Source organism: Rhinoderma darwinii, chromosome 6, assembly GCF_050947455.1.
Source record: "Rhinoderma darwinii isolate aRhiDar2 chromosome 6, aRhiDar2.hap1, whole genome shotgun sequence".
In the NCBI taxonomy this organism is placed as follows: domain Eukaryota; kingdom Metazoa; phylum Chordata; class Amphibia; order Anura; family Rhinodermatidae; genus Rhinoderma; species Rhinoderma darwinii.
Window position 1 is genome coordinate 9,455,808 of NC_134692.1, and position 20,984 is coordinate 9,476,791.

Genomic DNA, 20,984 nt, shown 5'->3' on the forward strand with positions numbered 1-20,984 from the left:
GTGAGTTTTCATGGAAAACACAAAATTGTCTGGGTGACCCCAAACTTTTGAACGGTAGTGTACATATACTATTTATTATTATCAGTGTATAGATATAGTGTCCTGCACTTCTTTGACGCGGCCATAATTTTACGCGCCGTTTTTTGACAGCGACGCGTAAAATTACACCTCGTCTGCACAGAACATCGTAAGACCCATTGCAATCAATGGGCAGATGTTTGCCGATGTATTGGAGCCGTCTTTTCAGGTGTAAATCGCCTCCATTACGTCTGAAAATAGGTCGTGTGCACATACCCTGACACTGCGGCCGCACAGCTTAGTATCAAAATACATGAATTAACGGTAATGAAGTGTTTCAGGGTGCACGGCCTCAACATAGTATCGATATTCCGGTGCATCGTGCAACGCTAAATAGGAGTTCCGGATACAGCGCAGCAAAACACACTTGTCGGTTTCCAGAAAACCCGGCCGCCTCGTAAGTTATTAGCCGGAGTCGCGGCACAATGTAAGACCGGGGTCAGTGGGCCCCACTCTAATGAAAGGTGCGAGTCCCATTATCCTTTGGATATGAAATAAATGTCCGAGTACACCCATTCCTATAAGGCTACATAACCGGGCAGATTTGCCATTCAGGGCTCCAGTAAAGCTGGGTGACAACTATTTTCTTCTAGTTTTCTTTCTTATTCACACAAATGTCACGCTGTGAAATATAACAATCCTGCGCGGGGCAATGGTCACATATTTCTGCGTCCGACAGAAGGTCACAGAGGTCAAAGGAGTTCAAAGTGCAAAATGACGACGTGAAACCAGCGCGTTGCCTTAACCGTCACTTATCATCAGCGGCTCCACAATTATAAGCTCAGCGGCTGTGATAATTACAGGTTGCCAAACATAAGCCCTGGAGCCTCATCGGAGCATCTCCTAGTGGGAGTTCTCACCCTGCTGAGAAGCCTCGAGACCAGCTACACTGATACACAACCACAAGACACAATGGCGGCCATGTCAAAAATTGGCGCCGTTTTGTTACACAATAATAATCCAGGAACAAATTCAGGTTAACACCGTTTAACAATATCTCGGAAGAAAGTGTCCTACTACAAGAACCCCGGCGATCAGATGCAATTTATGGCAGAAAGCGTTCAACCTCCCTGCAGCGCCACCACAGGAGAAATAAAGTATTACACAGCTCTACTTGAAATCAATAGGACTGTGTAATGAATGAATGTGCCGAGTCCTCCAGAACATGTGATGCTCTTTGTCGCTGCTCTTTGCCGCTGCTCTCCGCTCTGGTTAATAGATAATGGGCGTGACCATTTGACCCTCTTCTATTACAAACACATTCATATGCCCGAACAGGCAAAAAAAGACAGACAACCCCTTTATTATCACCATTCTTGGACATGCAATAATAATAATGGGCTGTAGGGAATACAAACTCATCACTGTCAGGGTATGTTCACACGGAGTGTTTTCGGACGTTTTTCTGGCCGTAAATAGCCCAAAAAATCGGAAGCAGAACGCCTCCAAACATCTTCCCATTGATTTCAATGGGAAAACAGTGTTCTGTTCCGATGGGGCGTTTTTTTATGCGCCCATTTTTCAAAATGGCCGCATAAAAAAAACGCATGTCACTTCTTCAGCCGTTTTTGGAGCAGTCTTTCATAGACTTTATAGAAAAACAGCTCCAAAAACATCGGTAAAAAACGCAGCGAAAATCGCGAGTGGCTTAAAAAAACTTCTGAAAATCAGGAGCGGTTTTCCCTTGAAATCAGCTCCGTATTTTCAGATGATTTTTATTTTGTGTGTGAACATAGCCTTACCCTGTGAACCTGTCCACATAACACAAGCGCCATTTACAGCAGTCTATATTCTGTCTGGTGTGGCCTTCTTGCAGTTATCCTAAAAAATACTACGGTATCACCAAAAATCCTATAATTATCCCATACAAAAAATAAAAGTCAAAAATTGGAAAGTCCATACAGCGCAGAAGACTGCACAAGGTTCAGGAGTACTTGCAGGTCACTCTACATCACCACCTGGTGGTCATAAGCAGCACAACAGGCTCTACTTCCTAGAGTTTTATTTAAAAAAAATATATATTGTATAATGAGAAGTCCAATCACTTTCTGATATAATTTGTGTTTCACTTCCTCACCATTTCTCAAGATCTCTGCTTGTTGTCAGTGAGTGAAATTATTCTTGCTTGCATCCAGAAGCTGAAAACCTGTAGAGACCTAACACTTCTGTATCCATCGCTCCCAACCGTCCCGGATCCGGTAGGACAGTCCCGGTTTTTAACCTCTGTCCCGTCGTCCCAGGAGGTCTGAAAAATGTCCCGCTATGCCCCGTTGAGTCACAGACTCCGTCTCCCTGTGGCCAGCCACGCCCCCTCCCCTCCGTAAGGTCAATGTAAAGCAATTTGAATTTGCTTACGTTGACCTTACTCACTGCAGGCAGCTCACAGGATAGGGGATACATGTGTGCTCGCTGGGGGTCTGACCACTGGGACTCCCAGCGATGAGGAGAACGGGGGAACTAAAAGCCCCCCCAAGTTCTCCATAAGAATAGAGCGCTAGTGCGCATGCTCGCGACCATTAATGGAGCGCTGGCCGAGCATGAGCACCAGCGGTCCATTCTTATGTAGCACATTTTGGTCCCCCCGTTCTCCTCATCGCTAGGGTCTCCAGTGGCTGGAGCCCAGCGATCACACATTTAACCCCTTATCCTGTGGATTAGGGATACACTTGTTTGTGGGAAAACCCCTTTCATTTATATATGATGTTTCAGAACCTTATTTGGTCACGTGCTGCTGCAGCCAATCGTTGCCCTCAGCGGTGATGCTGCCATGTACGGCACGTGACCACGGAGGCCAGCGATTCACTGCAGCTATGGGGGTATTATACTGTATGGGGGCAGCTATGGGGCATTATACTGTGTGGGGGTAGCAATTGGGGCATTATACTGTGTGGAAGGCACTACAGAGTATTCTACAATGTGGGGGGTCAGCTATAGGGGCATTATACTGCGTAGTGGGTTCTATGGGAGCATTGTACTGTGTGGGCTGAACCGGGTGTGTATGGGCGGGAATGGGCGGGGTTAGAGGCGTGGCTTAACAGGAGAAAAGTTTGCTACACGCACCTCTTCAGTTGTCCCTCTTTACGAAACGGAAGAGTTGGGAGGTATGCTGTATCCAGTCTAGACAACCCTATGAATTAACACATCAGCCAAACAAACCACTCTCCTGATAGTTTGCTACAATTTATCAGCGCAGGTAAAATGTGTCAGCCTGGAGTCCAGATTGTTTAGTTCACAAAGTGTTGTCTAGACTGGATACAATTGTAGCAAACCCTCAACTGTGAGAATTATTAGGTCATTACAGATTTTCAGTCTCCGGATGTAAATAGGAATATTCTCATTAGCGGACAGCAAGCAGAGATCTTGAAAATGAAATAGAAAGTATATTAGAAATTTGCTGCATAAAAATAGCGTCGCCCCAATAACATTTCATCAGGAACCCTACACTGTATTTGTCTGGCACCAGACGAGCAATTATACAGAACGTTTTACATCAGATAATCCCCGGGACTGTGCGAGCCTCTAATTACAGGTACAGATCTGGGATGACGAGGAGCGGGATCACATGTCCTGCAATGTCCAATCAGAATATAGATGAGATGCTCGGGGGTATTGGGGTATGAGGGCTGATATATGGGATCACTGAGGAGTTAAAAGTACAAGGTCGAGGGCCAAGTGATTTTATATTGGTCAAGGTGACTTGTAATATTCTTATAATTCACTGTACCAGGCACATTATCTGTTATAATACAGACACCAGCTGCTGCAGAAGAGGTAGTGAAAACACTGACATGAAGCTCCTCCATTTCAAAGCTGTTCTGCAGCAGTTAGGGTGTGTATTATGTTGCTGTGCAGCAGCTAGGGTGTGTATTATGAGGTTCTGCAGCAGCTGGGAGTGTGTATTATGAGGTTCTGCAGCTGAGGTTTGGATGATAATGTTCTGCAGCAACTGATGTGCATGTTTTATGATGTTCCGCAGCAGTTGGTGTGTAGGATAAAATTCTGCAGTAGCTGAGGTGTGTATTATGAGGTTCTGCAGCAGCTGTGGTCTGTATGATGATGTTCTGCAGTAGCTGAGGTGTGTATTATGAGGTTCTGCAGCAGCTGTGGTCTGTATGATGATGTTCTGCAGTAGCTGAGGTGTGTATTATGAGGTTCTGCAGCAGCTGTGGTCTGTATGATGATGTTCTGCAGTAGCTGTGGTGTGTATTATGAGGTTCTGCAGCAGCTGTCGTCTGTATGATGATGTTCGGCAGCAGCTGAGGTGTATATTATAAGGTTCTGCAGTAGCTGTGGTCTGTATGATGTTCTGCAGTGGCTGAGGTGTGTATTATGAGGTTCTGCTGCAACAGGGTTGTCTTTTTTTAGGTTCTGCGGCTGTGATGTGTATGATTGTGTTATGCAGCAGCTGAAGTGCATGTATTATGAGGTTCTGCAGCAGCCGAAGTGGGTATGATGAGGTTCTTCAGCAGCTGTGGTGTATATCATTTTGTTCTGCAGAAGTAGATAAGTGTATTGAGGTTCAGTCCGAGCTGCTGCAGAACATATTTTAAGAGAGGAAGCAGGACCTTTATGTCTACCAGGGTTGCTGGGCCAGGCAGAAGAAAGAATCAGCAGAGGAACAGTCAATGATGACATATCGTATCGTTATATTATAGTTCCGTTTATAACCTGTGCGTTCAGAAATCACAGTCTCAATATTCTACAGGAAAACGGGTCTATTATAAGCGATTACGCAATCCTGGGCCGGAGGGTATTACAGGTAATAAAATTCACCTTCCATTTTATGAGCTGTATAAATGCATTTGGCCTCCAGTCATGAGTCTGTATATATGTGCAGGGAACCCGTAGATGACTGATGATATCCATGTCACCTAATTAGGGAGTCTGTAATATCATATATAATTCATAACATGCACGCTTAATGACAGCGAGGAGGACGGAGTGACGGCTGATTCATTTTGGTCTTTTTTTATTGCTCCAATGCATCTAAAATAACAAATGAAGCATCTTTAAAACAGCCTTCATGAAACATCGCCTACCGTTTTGTGTATACAGCTGTTATTCAAACCAATGTGTATCCATGGTTACAGACTAGGGATGCAAGATGCATCGAAACTTCGATACTGTTTCGATACAGTTATTTTATGTATTTCGATACTTAGTTTTGCGGCCGCACAGCCGCAGTCCTGGCAAGTGTGCGCGCGCCGTCAACATGATGTGATGCGACCAGCGCTGCACTAATGATCTGCGGCACTGAAGACGGAACATGGCTGGCGCGCTGCAAAACACCCCTATGTTCTGTCTTCAGTGCCTGCGCCGCTCATTAGTGCAGCGCTGGCCGCATCACCTCATGCTGACCGCGCGCACTTGTTGCCAGGAGAGGGGAAATTACTCACAGCCGCAGCCGCGCTCTAACGGCGGAGATCAGAGAAACCTTCCCCGTAAGTGCTGCGATCAAAGCTGACCACCACCGCAGCATTCAAGAGGAAAATGAGAAGGGGGAATCCCTGTGATGCGATTGTGGGACATACCATATATGGGCAGACAGTCCAGGGTCCATTGGAGGACCCCAGGGCTGTGCGACCATATTTCCTGTTGTTAGGTCTGTCCTAACAACTGCCTGTGTACTCTCAGTATATAGATATATGCCTGTGTACTATGCGTATATAGATATATACCAGCACATTACATTTTAAAAATACAAAAAGGAAAAAATATAAAGTCATATTAAATAAAAAAAATATATACATACACATTTTTTACAATAAACATTCAAATAAGTCTCAATACATAAAATATACACACATTCGGTAATAACCTGCACAACAAATTTTTTGTGTCCTTTATGATGTTTACGCTGTAAAAAATAAAATAAATACTTCTCTCTTTCACTGATTAATGTGAGGTACGAGGTGCGATGAATTTAACCTCCATGTGCCTCAAATTAATAGTAATTAACCCCATCATATACCTCACACATTAACCCAATGTTGTCCATTATGACTGAGAAACATGATGGGGTTTATTACTATTAATGTGAGGAACATTCAAAATTCATCACACCTCGCGCCTCACATCAGAAAATGGAAGAACAAAGTATCGTTTTGGTATCGAGAATCTACTACACAAAGTATCGGTATAAAACTCCAAATTCTGGTATCGTGACAACCCTATTACAGACTACAAAAAAAAACATGTGTAGTCTGATCCTGCAGACATGTGTTATTTATGGAGAGAGAGAGAGAACACCCACCGAGCTCTGAACCTGCAGCTGCACAAGCAGCATGTCAGAGAAAGCAGGTATAGAAAATAAAAGAAGCAAAACAGAAATCAACCAACCACCTGGTGCAACATGAACTTATCCAGATTCTCATATATTTAGAAATTATTTTCCCGTGACAGAGGTACACACACCATTAATTTCTCAACCGACTATTCTCCACAAAGTTCAGTTCTACCTCTTCTTTGCTTACTCCTCCTTTCACAATGCCACACACCATTGCTTCATTGTAAAACATTATTACAACTATGGTAATATACAGCATTTACATATGGAGGGTAGGGGGTGAGGCAGGGAAGGCAGCAGCTTAGGGACACACTGCATAATCCCTCACCATTTGATCAAAAGGAGTGACCACTGGACACCAGGGACTGGGGAACTAGAAACACTGGAAAACAATAACTGGACAGTAAACCTATAAATACTAATAACGGAGGTACTAAACCACAGGACACCAGGGACAATTGTGCTAATTCATTGGATACCAGTAATGGGGCCAATAACCACTGGATATCAGGGAATAAGGCACTAAACCCGTGAATACCAAAAAAAACTGGTGCTTTAACTACTGGACACCAGGGACTTGAGCTCTAAACCAGAGGACACCGGGGACTTGAGCTCTAAACCACAGGACACGGGGGACTTGACCTCTAAACCACAGGACACCGGGGACTTGACCTCTAAACCACAGGACACCGGGGACTTGACCTCTAAACCACAGGACACCGGGGACTTGACCTCTAAACCACAGGACATGGGGGACTGGGGCATTCAACCACCGGATACCAAAAACTGCAGGTCAAACCAATGGAAAACCCAGGATTTGTTTTCAAAACCACAGGTCACCAGTAACTGGGACACCTCACAATGGACAGCAAGAAATGGGCACTGCAGAGTATTTTGCCACCCTTTGTCTTGGTCATCACAGATCTGCTCCATCAGCAGCTTCAGGCCACAGGAGGCTTTATCTTCCAATCTCGTTCTTCTTTCTAATATCTGAACTGCGTTCATCCAACGTTCCCCTCCCCCCCTCGTCAGACCCCTACTATGAGACGGGCACCAGAACTTTTTCTTGTCCGTGTCTCTGCATCCCTCCCTTCCCCCGTTATACCGCACGATGCATCACTTATATACCTGTATCTGTCCACGGGAACGTTTCGCTACGATCACCAATAAAAGAATCACACGACTTATATTCATAAACTTCAAGTTAAATCCCCGACCAAGAAAAAGTCTTCAACATTGAATAAAAGAGAACAAAGAATCTTAGTATAAATGTAAGTCTGTATCTGAGCAGCGGGCACCATCCAGGGCCTTTATAGAGAGTCACCCGCCACAGACACCTTATAAATCACCTCCAGCTGCTCCAGACACTATAAAGAAAGCCAGACAGCGCAAAACAAAGGAAACCGGGACTAGGACTGTGCTGCAGCACCACAGAGGGGGACCGTACACTGCCCAGATTACATGATCGGCAGAGAAATATCCCAGATTATATATACCCCCCCCCCCCCCCCCCCCGGATATATCTGTATTCTGATCCCCGAGGATATGATGCGGTCACTTCCAGGTTTTGGACCTTTCTACTGTCTGTTATGTAACCTGTTCTATGCAACAAGTCTCCATTAATATTTATTCTGTCTTGTATAGCAGAGAGATAAGCTTATTAAACAGTTACCATGACCCCCCGGAAGACCCCTGCACTGCCCCCCCCCCCCCCCCCGATAATCGATAATAGCACTGCTGTAAGAGGTCTATGGGGCTCCTACTCTAGACTCATATATACTCATATATACAGGAGCGCTACTAGACTCATATATACAGGAGCGCTACTAGACTCATATATACAGGAGCTCTACTAGACTCATATATACAGGAGCTCTACTAGACTTATATATACAGGAGCTCTACTAGACTCATATATACAGGAGCTCTACTAGACTCATATATACAGGAGCTCTACTAGACTCATATACAGGAGCTCTACTAGACTCATATACAGGAGTGCTACTAGACTCATATATACAGGAGAGCTACTAGACTCATAATACAGGAGCGCTACTAGACTCATATATACAGGAGCTCTACTAGACTCATATATACAGGAGCTCTACTAGACTCATAAATACAGGAGCTCTACTAGACTCATATATACAGGAGCACTACTAGACTCATATATACAGGAGCTCTACTAGACTCATATATACAGGAGCTCTACTAGACTCATATATACAGGAGCTCTACTAGACTCATATATACAGGAGCTCTACTAGACTCATATATACAGGAGCACTACTAGACTCATATATACAGGAGCACTACTAGACTCATATATACAGGAGCTCTACTAGACTCATATACAGGAGTGCTACTAGACTCATATATACAGGAGAGCTACTAGACTCATATATACAGGAGCTCTACTAGACTCATAATACAGGAGCGCTACTAGACTCATATATACAGGAGCTCTACTAGACTCATATATACAGGAGAGCTACTAGGCTCATATACAGGAGCTCTACTAGACTCATATACAGGAGCTCTACTAGACTCATATATACAGGAGCTCTACTAGACTCATATATACAGGAGCTCTACTAGACTCATATATACAGGAGCTCTACTAGACTCATATATACAGGAGCTCTACTAGACTCATATATACAGGAGCTCTACTAGACTCATATATACAGGAGCTCTACTAGACTCATATATACAGGAGCGCTACTAGATTCATAATACAGGAGCGCTACTAGACTCATGTATACAGGAGCGCTACTAGACTCATATATATATATATATATATATATATATATATATATACACACACAGGAGCTCTACTAGACTCATATATATACAGGAGCTCTACTAGACTCATATATATACAGGAGCTCTACTAGACTCATATATATACAGGAGCTCTACTAGACTCATATATACAGGAGCTCTACTAGACTCATATATACAGGAGATCTACTAGACTCATATATACAGGAGAGCTACTAGACTCATATATACAGGAGCTCTACTAGACTCATATATACAGGAGCTCTACTAGACTCATATATACAGGAGCTCTACTAGACTCATATATACAGGAGCTCTACTAGACTCATATATACAGGAGATCTACTAGACTCATATATACAGGAGAGCTACTAGACTCATATATACAGGAGCGCTACTAGACTCATATATACAGGAGCTCTACTAGACTTATATATACAGGAGCTCTACTAGACTCATATATACAGGAGCTCTACTAGATTCATATATATATACAGGAGCTCTACTAGACTCATATATACAGGAGCTCTACTAGATTCATATATATATACAGGAGCTCTACTAGACTCATATATATATACAGGAGCTCTACTAGACTCATATATATATACAGGAGCTCTACTAGACTCATATATACAGGAGCTCTACTAGACTCATATATACAGGAGAGCTACTAGGCTCATATACAGGAGATCTACTAGACTCATATATACAGGAGAGCTACTAGACTCATATATACAGGAGCTCTACTAGACTCATATATACAGGAGCTCTACTAGACTCATATATACAGGAGCTCTACTAGACTCATATATACAGGAGCTCTACTAGACTCATATATACAGGAGCTCTACTAGACTCATATATACAGGAGATCTACTAGACTCATATATACAGGAGAGCTACTAGACTCATATATACAGGAGCGCTACTAGACTCATATATACAGGAGCTCTACTAGACTTATATATACAGGAGCTCTACTAGACTCATATATACAGGAGCTCTACTAGATTCATATATATATACAGGAGCTCTACTAGACTCATATATACAGGAGCTCTACTAGATTCATATATATATACAGGAGCTCTACTAGACTCATATATACAGGAGCTCTACTAGACTCATATATACAGGAGCTCTACTAGACTCATATATACAGGAGCTCTACTAGACTCATATATACAGGAGCTCTACTAGACTCATATATACAGGAGCTCTACTAGACTCATATATACAGGAGCTCTACTAGACTCATATATACAGGAGCTCTACTAGACTCATAATACAGGAGCGCTACTAGACTCATATATACAGGAGCGCTACTAGACTCATATATACAGGAGCTCTACTAGACTCATAATACAGGAGCGCTACTAGACTCATATATACAGGAGCGCTACTAGACTCATATATATATATATATATATATATATATATACACACACACAGGAGCTCTACTAGACTCATATATATACAGGAGCTCTACTAGACTCATATATATATATATACAGGAGCTCTACTAGACTCATATATATACAGGAGCTCTACTAGACTCATATATATACAGGAGCTCTACTAGACTCATATATATACAGGAGCTCTACTAGACTCATATATACAGGAGCTCTACTAGACTCATATATACAGGAGCGCTACTAGACTCATATATACAGGAGCGCTACTAGACTCATATATACAGGAGAGCTACTAGACTCATATATACAGGAGAGCTACTAGACTCATATATACAGGAGCTCTACTACTCATATATACAGGAGCTCTACTAGACTCATATATACAGGAGCTCTACTAGATTCATATATACAGGAGCTCTACTAGACTCATATATACAGGAGCACTACTAGACTCATATATACAGGAGAGCTACTAGACTCATATATACAGGAGCTCTACTAGACTCATATATACAGGAGCTCTACTAGACTCATATTTACAGGAGCTCTACTAGACTCATATATACAGGAGCTCTACTAGACTCATATACAGGAGCTCTACTAGACTCATATATACAGGAGCTCTACTAGACTCATATATACAGGAGCTCTACTAGACTCATATATACAGGAGAGCTACTAGGCTCATATACAGGAGCGCTACTAGGCTCATATACAGAAGCGCTACTAGACTCATATACAGGAGCGCTACTAGACTCATATATACAGGAGCTCTACTAGACTTATATATACAGGAGCTCTACTAGACTCATATATACAGGAGCTCTACTAGATTCATATATATATACAGGAGCTCTACTAGACTCATATATACAGGAGCTCTACTAGATTCATATATATATACAGGAGCTCTACTAGACTCATATATATATACAGGAGCTCTACTAGACTCATATATATATACAGGAGCTCTACTAGACTCATATATACAGGAGCTCTACTAGACTCATATATACAGGAGAGCTACTAGGCTCATATACAGGAGATCTACTAGACTCATATATACAGGAGAGCTACTAGACTCATATATACAGGAGCTCTACTAGACTCATATATACAGGAGCTCTACTAGACTCATATATACAGGAGCTCTACTAGACTCATATATACAGGAGCTCTACTAGACTCATATATACAGGAGCTCTACTAGACTCATATATACAGGAGATCTACTAGACTCATATATACAGGAGAGCTACTAGACTCATATATACAGGAGCGCTACTAGACTCATATATACAGGAGCTCTACTAGACTTATATATACAGGAGCTCTACTAGATTCATATATATATACAGGAGCTCTACTAGACTCATATATACAGGAGCTCTACTAGATTCATATATATATACAGGAGCTCTACTAGACTCATATATACAGGAGCTCTACTAGATTCATATATATATACAGGAGCTCTACTAGACTCATATATACAGGAGCTCTACTAGACTCATATATACAGGAGCTCTACTAGACTCATATATACAGGAGCTCTACTAGACTCATATATACAGGAGCTCTACTAGACTCATATATACAGGAGCTCTACTAGACTCATATATACAGGAGCTCTACTAGACTCATATATACAGGAGCTCTACTAGACTCATAATACAGGAGCGCTACTAGACTCATATATACAGGAGCGCTACTAGACTCATATATACAGGAGCTCTACTAGACTCATAATACAGGAGCGCTACTAGACTCATATATACAGGAGCGCTACTAGACTCATATATATATATATATATATATATATATATACACACACACAGGAGCTCTACTAGACTCATATATATACAGGAGCTCTACTAGACTCATATATATATATATACAGGAGCTCTACTAGACTCATATATATACAGGAGCTCTACTAGACTCATATATATACAGGAGCTCTACTAGACTCATATATATACAGGAGCTCTACTAGACTCATATATACAGGAGCTCTACTAGACTCATATATACAGGAGCGCTACTAGACTCATATATACAGGAGCGCTACTAGACTCATATATACAGGAGAGCTACTAGACTCATATATACAGGAGAGCTACTAGACTCATATATACAGGAGCTCTACTACTCATATATACAGGAGCTCTACTAGACTCATATATACAGGAGCTCTACTAGATTCATATATACAGGAGCTCTACTAGACTCATATATACAGGAGCACTACTAGACTCATATATACAGGAGAGCTACTAGACTCATATATACAGGAGCTCTACTAGACTCATATATACAGGAGCTCTACTAGACTCATATTTACAGGAGCTCTACTAGACTCATATATACAGGAGCTCTACTAGACTCATATACAGGAGCTCTACTAGACTCATATATACAGGAGCTCTACTAGACTCATATATACAGGAGCTCTACTAGACTCATATATACAGGAGAGCTACTAGGCTCATATACAGGAGCGCTACTAGGCTCATATACAGAAGCGCTACTAGACTCATATACAGGAGCGCTACTAGACTCATATATACAGGAGCTCTACTAGACTCATATATACAGGAGCTCTACTAGACTCATATATACAGGAGAGCTACTAGGCTCATATACAGGAGCGCTACTAGGCTCATATACAGAAGCGCTACTAGACTCATATACAGGAGCGCTACTAGACTCATATATACAGGAGCTCTACTAGACTCATATATACAGGAGCTCTACTAGACTCATATATACAGGAGCTCTACTAGACTCATATATACAGGAGCTCTACTAGACTCATATATACAGCTCTACTAGACTCATATATACAGGAGCTCTACTAGACTCATATATACAGGAGAGCTACTAGGCTCATATACAGGAGCTCTACTAGACTCATATATACAGGAGAGCTACTAGACTCATATATACAGGAGAGCTACTAGACTCATATATACAGGAGAGCTACTAGACTCATATATACAGGAGCTCTACTAGACTCATATATACAGGAGCTCTACTAGACTCATATATACAGGAGAGCTACTAGGCTCATATACAGGAGCTCTACTAGACTCATATATACAGGAGAGCTACTAGGCTCATATACAGGAGCTCTACTAGACTCATATACAGGAGCTCTACTAGACTCATATATAAAGGAGCGCTACTAGACTCATATATACAGGAGCTCTACTAGACTCATATATACAGGAGAGCTACTAGGCTCATATACAGGAGCTCTACTAGACTCATATATACAGGAGAGCTACTAGGCTCATATACAGGAGCTCTACTAGACTCATATACAGGAGCTCTACTAGACTCATATATAAAGGAGCGCTACTAGACTCATATATACAGGAGCTCTACTAGACTCATATATACAGGAGAGCTACTAGGCTCATATACAGGAGCTCTACTAGACTCATATACAGGAGCTCTACTAGACTCATATATACAGGAGCTCTACTAGACTCATATATACAGGAGCTCTACTAGACTCATATATACAGGAGCTCTACTAGACTCATATATACAGGAGCTCTACTAGACTCATATATACAGGAGCTCTACTAGACTCATATATACAGGAGCTCTACTAGGCTCATATACAGGAGCTCTACTAGACTCATATATACAGGAGATAGGATAGTGCAGATACACTAAGTCCAGTCACACCGGATACATGATGGATTATTGCAAGAAATCAGCAGCGGAATCCGCAAGACAAATCCATACAGAATCTTGCAGATTTTGGCTGCAGATTTGCTTTTTGCTGTGGAAACGGTGCGGAGAACCATCCATGTAGAACCATGTAGAACCATCCAAATGAATGGCCGACCTAGATAATACAAGGGGGTCTGGAGTGGGGACCCCCCCCTCTATGACGTCCATATATCCTTATAGGACATATAGACAGGGACAACTTTACTAAAATACCTTCCCGGAGGCTGCAGGGGCCATGGTTGGAGTTCTTGTTCTCCCTGATTGGCCACTTCTGCCGTGTATAATTGTGGATATGTGGGAGACGTCCAGAGAGATCGCTGCAGGGCCCCCCTATACAGGTGTATATAGGGATTGCACCCCCACATTCCTGATTACCCATTACTCTGCACTCTTATTATTCGGCCTTGTTCACACTTTGCACCTGAGGGCGGTTTGGCCTCGTCCTGTTTATTTACCACAGACATCAGGTGTTGGTCGCACTTTTTTTCAAGTTATTTCCTCATTGACTTTAATGGGAAAAAAAAACAAAAACATTTTTACCCTCCATAGGCATATTTTATAGAACCGCTACGTAAATAAAAAATCATTGGCCGAGATCATCACAGCGGACGGGAAAAAAACAGGACATCAATGCGCTCCCATCTCAGTGATGCCCCCTCAGTCATGCCACCTTATGCAAGAGCCCAGTTTGCCCTAGTTGTCCATGACCTGCAACATGGAGGAAGGGGGTACACCTAAATATAGACCCCTGCTCCCCAATATGTATGACTACCACATTATGCCCCCCCCATAACTCAATGGACCCCAAAAATACTCAGTAAACTCTCCTCCTTCACCTCAAGAGTCATAAAAGAGTAATAACCCCCATCATGTCATGTGCAGCCAGATAACCAGTGTCTATGGAGCTGGGCCCTGAACCCCATCTTTATTCAAATTAACAGGACCCCCAACCACCCCTAAAAATGCTCCCCGGCAATACCCTCCCCCCACCCTGGTAGCCCTCCTGACAACCTCATACACAGGTAATACTTGTATCCATGACTGTTCAAACCAACATGGGATCCCCAACACTTATTGCACCCCAAAATCACTTGAATGAATCCCTCCCCCAGCCCGGTGGGTGTAGAGCACAGCAGCCCCCGGTACCTGTCAGTCGCTCCTGGCTGCCCCCGTAGTCGGCGTCCCTCCTCTTGGCGCACGTCCCCTGCCCCTGCACCAGCGCCTGCAGGGGGAGCTCCGCGCCCGGGTTCGGGTAACAGCGCAGTCCGGCGGCGCAGCGCGCAGTGTATACCCCGCAGGCTTCACCCTCCAGCCGGGCACACGCCGAGCAGCAGCCGCAGCCCGGAGCCCGCACCAGCTCCACACACGGGGGGCGGGAGGAGGGACAGGCGGCCAGGCGCTCCGGGGTGCACTGCGGGCAGCGGAACAAGACCTCTGCGGAGGAAGGGGCGCACACAGAGGCCAAGAACAGCAGCAGGTGCCCGGGGAGATGCATCCTGGAGCGGCCACAGGTAGATCAGCGAGACGGGCACACAACTGGATCTAATCCTGATCCTGCCTGCCACTGGGGATCTGACTGCTGCCCCTGAACCTGCCTGCCACTAAGGATCTGACTGCTGCCCCTGATCCTGCCTGCCACTGATTCTGCCTGTCACTGGGGATCTGACTGCTGATCCTGCCTGCCACTGGGGATCTGACTGCTGATCCTGCCTGCCACTGGGGATCTGACTGCTGATCCTGCCTGCCACTGGGGATCTGACTGCTGATCCTGCCTGCCACTGGGGATCTGACTGCTGATCCTGCCTGCCACTGGGGATCTGACTGCTGCCCCTGATCCTGCCTGCCACTAACGATCTGACTGCTGCCCCTGATCCTGCCTACCACTGATCCTGACTGCCACTGGGGATCTGACTGCTGACCCTCTCCCTGCCTGCCACTGTCTAATACTCTGCCCTTCTCTTTGTCTGCTCTCTATTGCCCTTCTGTCTACCTGACACTGGATTCTCACAACTGCCCCTGCTCCTCCCTGATTCTGCAATGTCCCTTTTCTGCCAGCACTCTACTGCCCCTGCACTCTACTGTAACTATTCACTGCACTGTATTGCCCCTGTCTATGGCTGTACTCTGTTGCCCCTCTCCCTGGTTGCCCGGTGCCCCCTCCTGTGCAGTCAGACACTAGTTGGCAGCTGGAGCTGGTTCAGCACTTTGCTCCGGTCTCTCTCACTTCTCTCTGTACCTTTCATCTGCTTTTATTTCTCCCCTGCTCCCCTCCTGGCTGTCTCCTCCTCCCACCCTCTCTCTCTCTCTCTCTCTCTCTCTCCCTCAGTCTCTCTCTTTGTGGCTGCTCTGTCTCTTTGCCTCTCATCACTGTCTCTCTCTCTCTCTCATATATGACTACAGGGGATGTCTCTACTCAGGACACAGTCTAATGCTCCTCACCTTGTCTCGGAGGATGGATTGTGCAGGGACCGAGCTCCTCACATTATTACGGAGTCCTGGATAATGTTCTGGATAAAGTGTTATTATATTATTATAAAAGACAAACGCAAAATCCCAAATCACACGGAGACGGAGAGCCGCAGCACCAGACACAAAGAGACAAATGACTAGAAATCCTCCAGCACAAGCATCACCGCTATCCAGGCTCCGATGTACGTTACTACAGGCGCTCACAACCTGGTGCCCCATTAATAGACAGAATCAAACTCTATACCTGATTAATAAACATAATCAGATCCTATACCCCAATAATATAGATAATCAGACCCTATACCCCATTAATAGACATAATCAGACCCTACACCCCATTAATAGACATAATCACACCCTATACCCCATTAATAGACATAATCAGACCCTATACCCCATTAATAGACATAATCACACCCTATACCCCATTAATAGACATAATCAGACCCTATACCCCATTAATAGACATAATCAGACCCTATACCCCATTAATAGACATAATCACACCCTATACCCCATTAATAGACATAATCACACCCTATACCCCAATAATAGACATAATCAGACCCTATACCCCATTAATGGACACAATCACACCCTATACCCCAATAATAGACATAATCACACCCTATACCCCATTAATGGACATAATCAGACCCTATACCCCAATAATAGACATAATCACACCCTATACCCCATTAATAGACATAATCACACCCTATACCCCAATAATAGACATAATCACACCCTATACCCCATTAATAGACATAATCACACCCTATACCCCAATAATAGACCTAATCACACCCTATACCCCAATAATAGACATAATCACACCCTATACCCCAATAATAGACCTAATCAGACCCTATACCCCATTAATGGACATAATCACACCCTATACCCCAATAATAGACATAATCACACCCTATACCCCATTAATAGACATAATCACACCCTATACCCCATTAATAGACATAATCAGACCCTATACCCCAATAATAGACATAATCACACCCTATACCCCATTAATAGACATAATCACACCCTATACCCCAATAATAGACCTAATCACACCCTATACCCCAATAATAGACATAATCACATACTATACCCCAATAATAGACCTAATCAGACCCTATACCCCATTAATGGACATAATCACACCCTATACCCCAATAATAGACATAATCACACCCTATACCCCATTAATAGACATAATCACACCCTATACCCCAATAATAGACATAATCAGACCCTATACCCCAATAATAGACAGAATCAGATTAAACACATTTATTCACACGCGGTTAATGTGTTGCAGAAATTTATGCAACTGGAAATCAGGTCTATTCATCTGCCGGGTGGAGTTTAGGCGACAACTACATTGATTTCTGCAAACCCCGAACACATGAATGGGACAGTCACAGAAATTCCTGCAACAAATTTGGTCACCACCGATCAGACCGATAGTTTGTAGTCACAGTGCAGTGATTCCAGCAGAGCGCACCCCAAAACCTTCTGTCCGATACCTACCAACCCTTGGATGGATGATTATAAACTATTAGTAGATACTCAGACCAGAAACATTATTATTATTATGTCCACACCGATCAAATACACATTGTTAGCAAAAACTCACTAAATCCACCGTTACTAGTACTCTACACTCACTAAATACACCATTACTAGTACTCTACACTCACTAAATACACCATTACTAGTACTCTACACTCACTAAATACACCATTACTAGTACTCTACACTCACTAAATACACCATTACTAGTACTCTACACTCACTAAATACACCATTACTAGTCATCTACACTCACTAAATCCACCATTACTAGTACTCTACACTCACTAAATACACCATTACTAGTACTCTACACTCACTAAATACACCATTACTAGTACTCTACACTCACTAAATACACCATTACTAGTACTCTACACTCACTAAATACACCATTACTAGTACTCTACACTCACTAAATACACCATTACTAGTCATCTACACTCACTAAATACACCACTACTAGTACTCTACACTCACTAAATACACCATTACTAGTACTCTACACTCACTAAATACACCATTACTAGTACTCTACACTCACTAAATACACCATTACTAGTAATCTACACTCACTAAATACACCATTACTAGTGCTCTACACTCACTAAATACACCATTACTAGTACTCTACACTCACTAAATTCACCATTACTAGTAATCTACACTCACTAAATACACCATTACTAGTGCTCTACACTCACTAAATACACCATTACTAGTAATCTACACTCACTAAATACACCATTACTAGTACTCTACACTCACTAAATACACCATTACTAGTACTCTACACTCACTAAATACACCATTACTAGTACTCTACACTCACTAAATACACCATTACTAGTACTCTACACTCACTAAATACACCATTACTAGTAATCTACACTCACTAAATACACCATTACTAGTAATCTACACTCACTAAATACACCATTACTAGTACTCTACACTCACTAAATACACCATTACTAGTACTCTACACTCACTAAATACACCATTACTAGTACTCTACACTCACTAAATACACCATTACTAGTACTCTACACTCACTAAATACACCATTACTAGTAATCTACACTCACTAAATACACCATTACTAGTGCTCTACACTCACTAAATACACCATTACTAGTACTCTACACTCACTAAATTCACCATTACTAGTAATCTACACTCACTAAATACACCATTACTAGTGCTCTACACTCACTAAATACACCATTACTAGTACACTACACTCACTAAATACACCATTACTAGTACACTACACTCACTAAATACACCATTACTAGTACTCTACACTCACTAAATACACCATTACTAGTACTCTACACTCACTAAATAAACCATTACTAGTACTCTACACTCACTATATACACCATTACTAGTACACTACACTCACTAAATACACCATTACTAGTACACTACACTCACTAAATACACCATTACTAGTACTCTACACTCACTAAATACACCATTACTAGTACTCTACACTCACTAAATACACCATTACTAGTACTCTACACTCAATAAATACACCATTACTAACACTCTACACTCACTAAATACACCATTACTAGTACTCTACACTCACTAAATACACCATTACTAGTACAATACACTCACTAAATACACCATTACTAGTACTCTACACTCACTAAATACACCATTACTAACACTCTACACTCACTAAATACACCATTACTAGTACTCTACACTCACTAAATACACCATTACTAGTACAATACACTCACTAAATACACCATTACTAGTACTCTACACTCACTAAATACACCATTACTAGTACTCTACACTCACTAAATACACCATTACTAGTACTCTACACTCACTAAATACACCATTACTAGTACTCTACACTCACTAAATACACCATTACTAGTACTCTACACTCACTAAATACACCATTACTAGTACACTACACTCACTAAATACACCATTACTAGTACTCTACACTCACTAAATACACCATTACTAGTACTCTACACTCACTAAATACACCATTACTAGTACTCTACACTCACTACACCATTACTAGTACTCTACACTCACTAAATACACCATTACTAGTACTCTACACTCACTAAATACACCATTACTAGTACTCTACACTCACTAAATACACCATTACTAGTACACTACACTCACTAAATACACCATTACTAGTACTCTACACTCACTAAATACACCATTACTAGTACTCTACACTCACTAAATACACCATTACTAGTACTCTACACTCACTATATACAGCATTACTAGTACTCTACACTCACTATATACAGCATTACTAGTACTCTACACTCACTATATACACCATTACTAGAACACTACACTCACACTATATATACACCATTACTAGTACACTACACTCACTATATACACCATTACTAGAACACTACACTCACTATATACAGCATTACTAGTACTCTATACTCACTATATACAGCATTACTAGTACTCTGCACTCACTATATACACCATTACTAGTACACTACACTCACTATATACACCATTACTAGTACACTACACTCACACTATATACACCATTACTAGAACACTACACTCACACTAAATTCACCATTACTAGAACACTA

At 42.3% G+C, this 20,984-nt stretch overlaps 1 protein-coding gene across 1 annotated transcript in view; it reads right to left on the reverse strand.

Annotated features, from left to right (window-relative positions):
* The window catches only part of IGFBP2 (insulin like growth factor binding protein 2), a 37,453-nt gene extending 20,853 nt beyond the window's left edge, over window positions 1–16,600 (reverse strand). The window contains exon 1 of the mRNA XM_075829089.1: window positions 15,463–16,600. Coding sequence (XP_075685204.1) covers window positions 15,463–15,811 — 349 coding nt within the window. The 5' untranslated portion in view covers window positions 15,812–16,600. The remainder of the gene's footprint in view (window positions 1–15,462) is intronic.
* Between the last annotated feature and the right edge of the window lie 4,384 nt (window positions 16,601–20,984).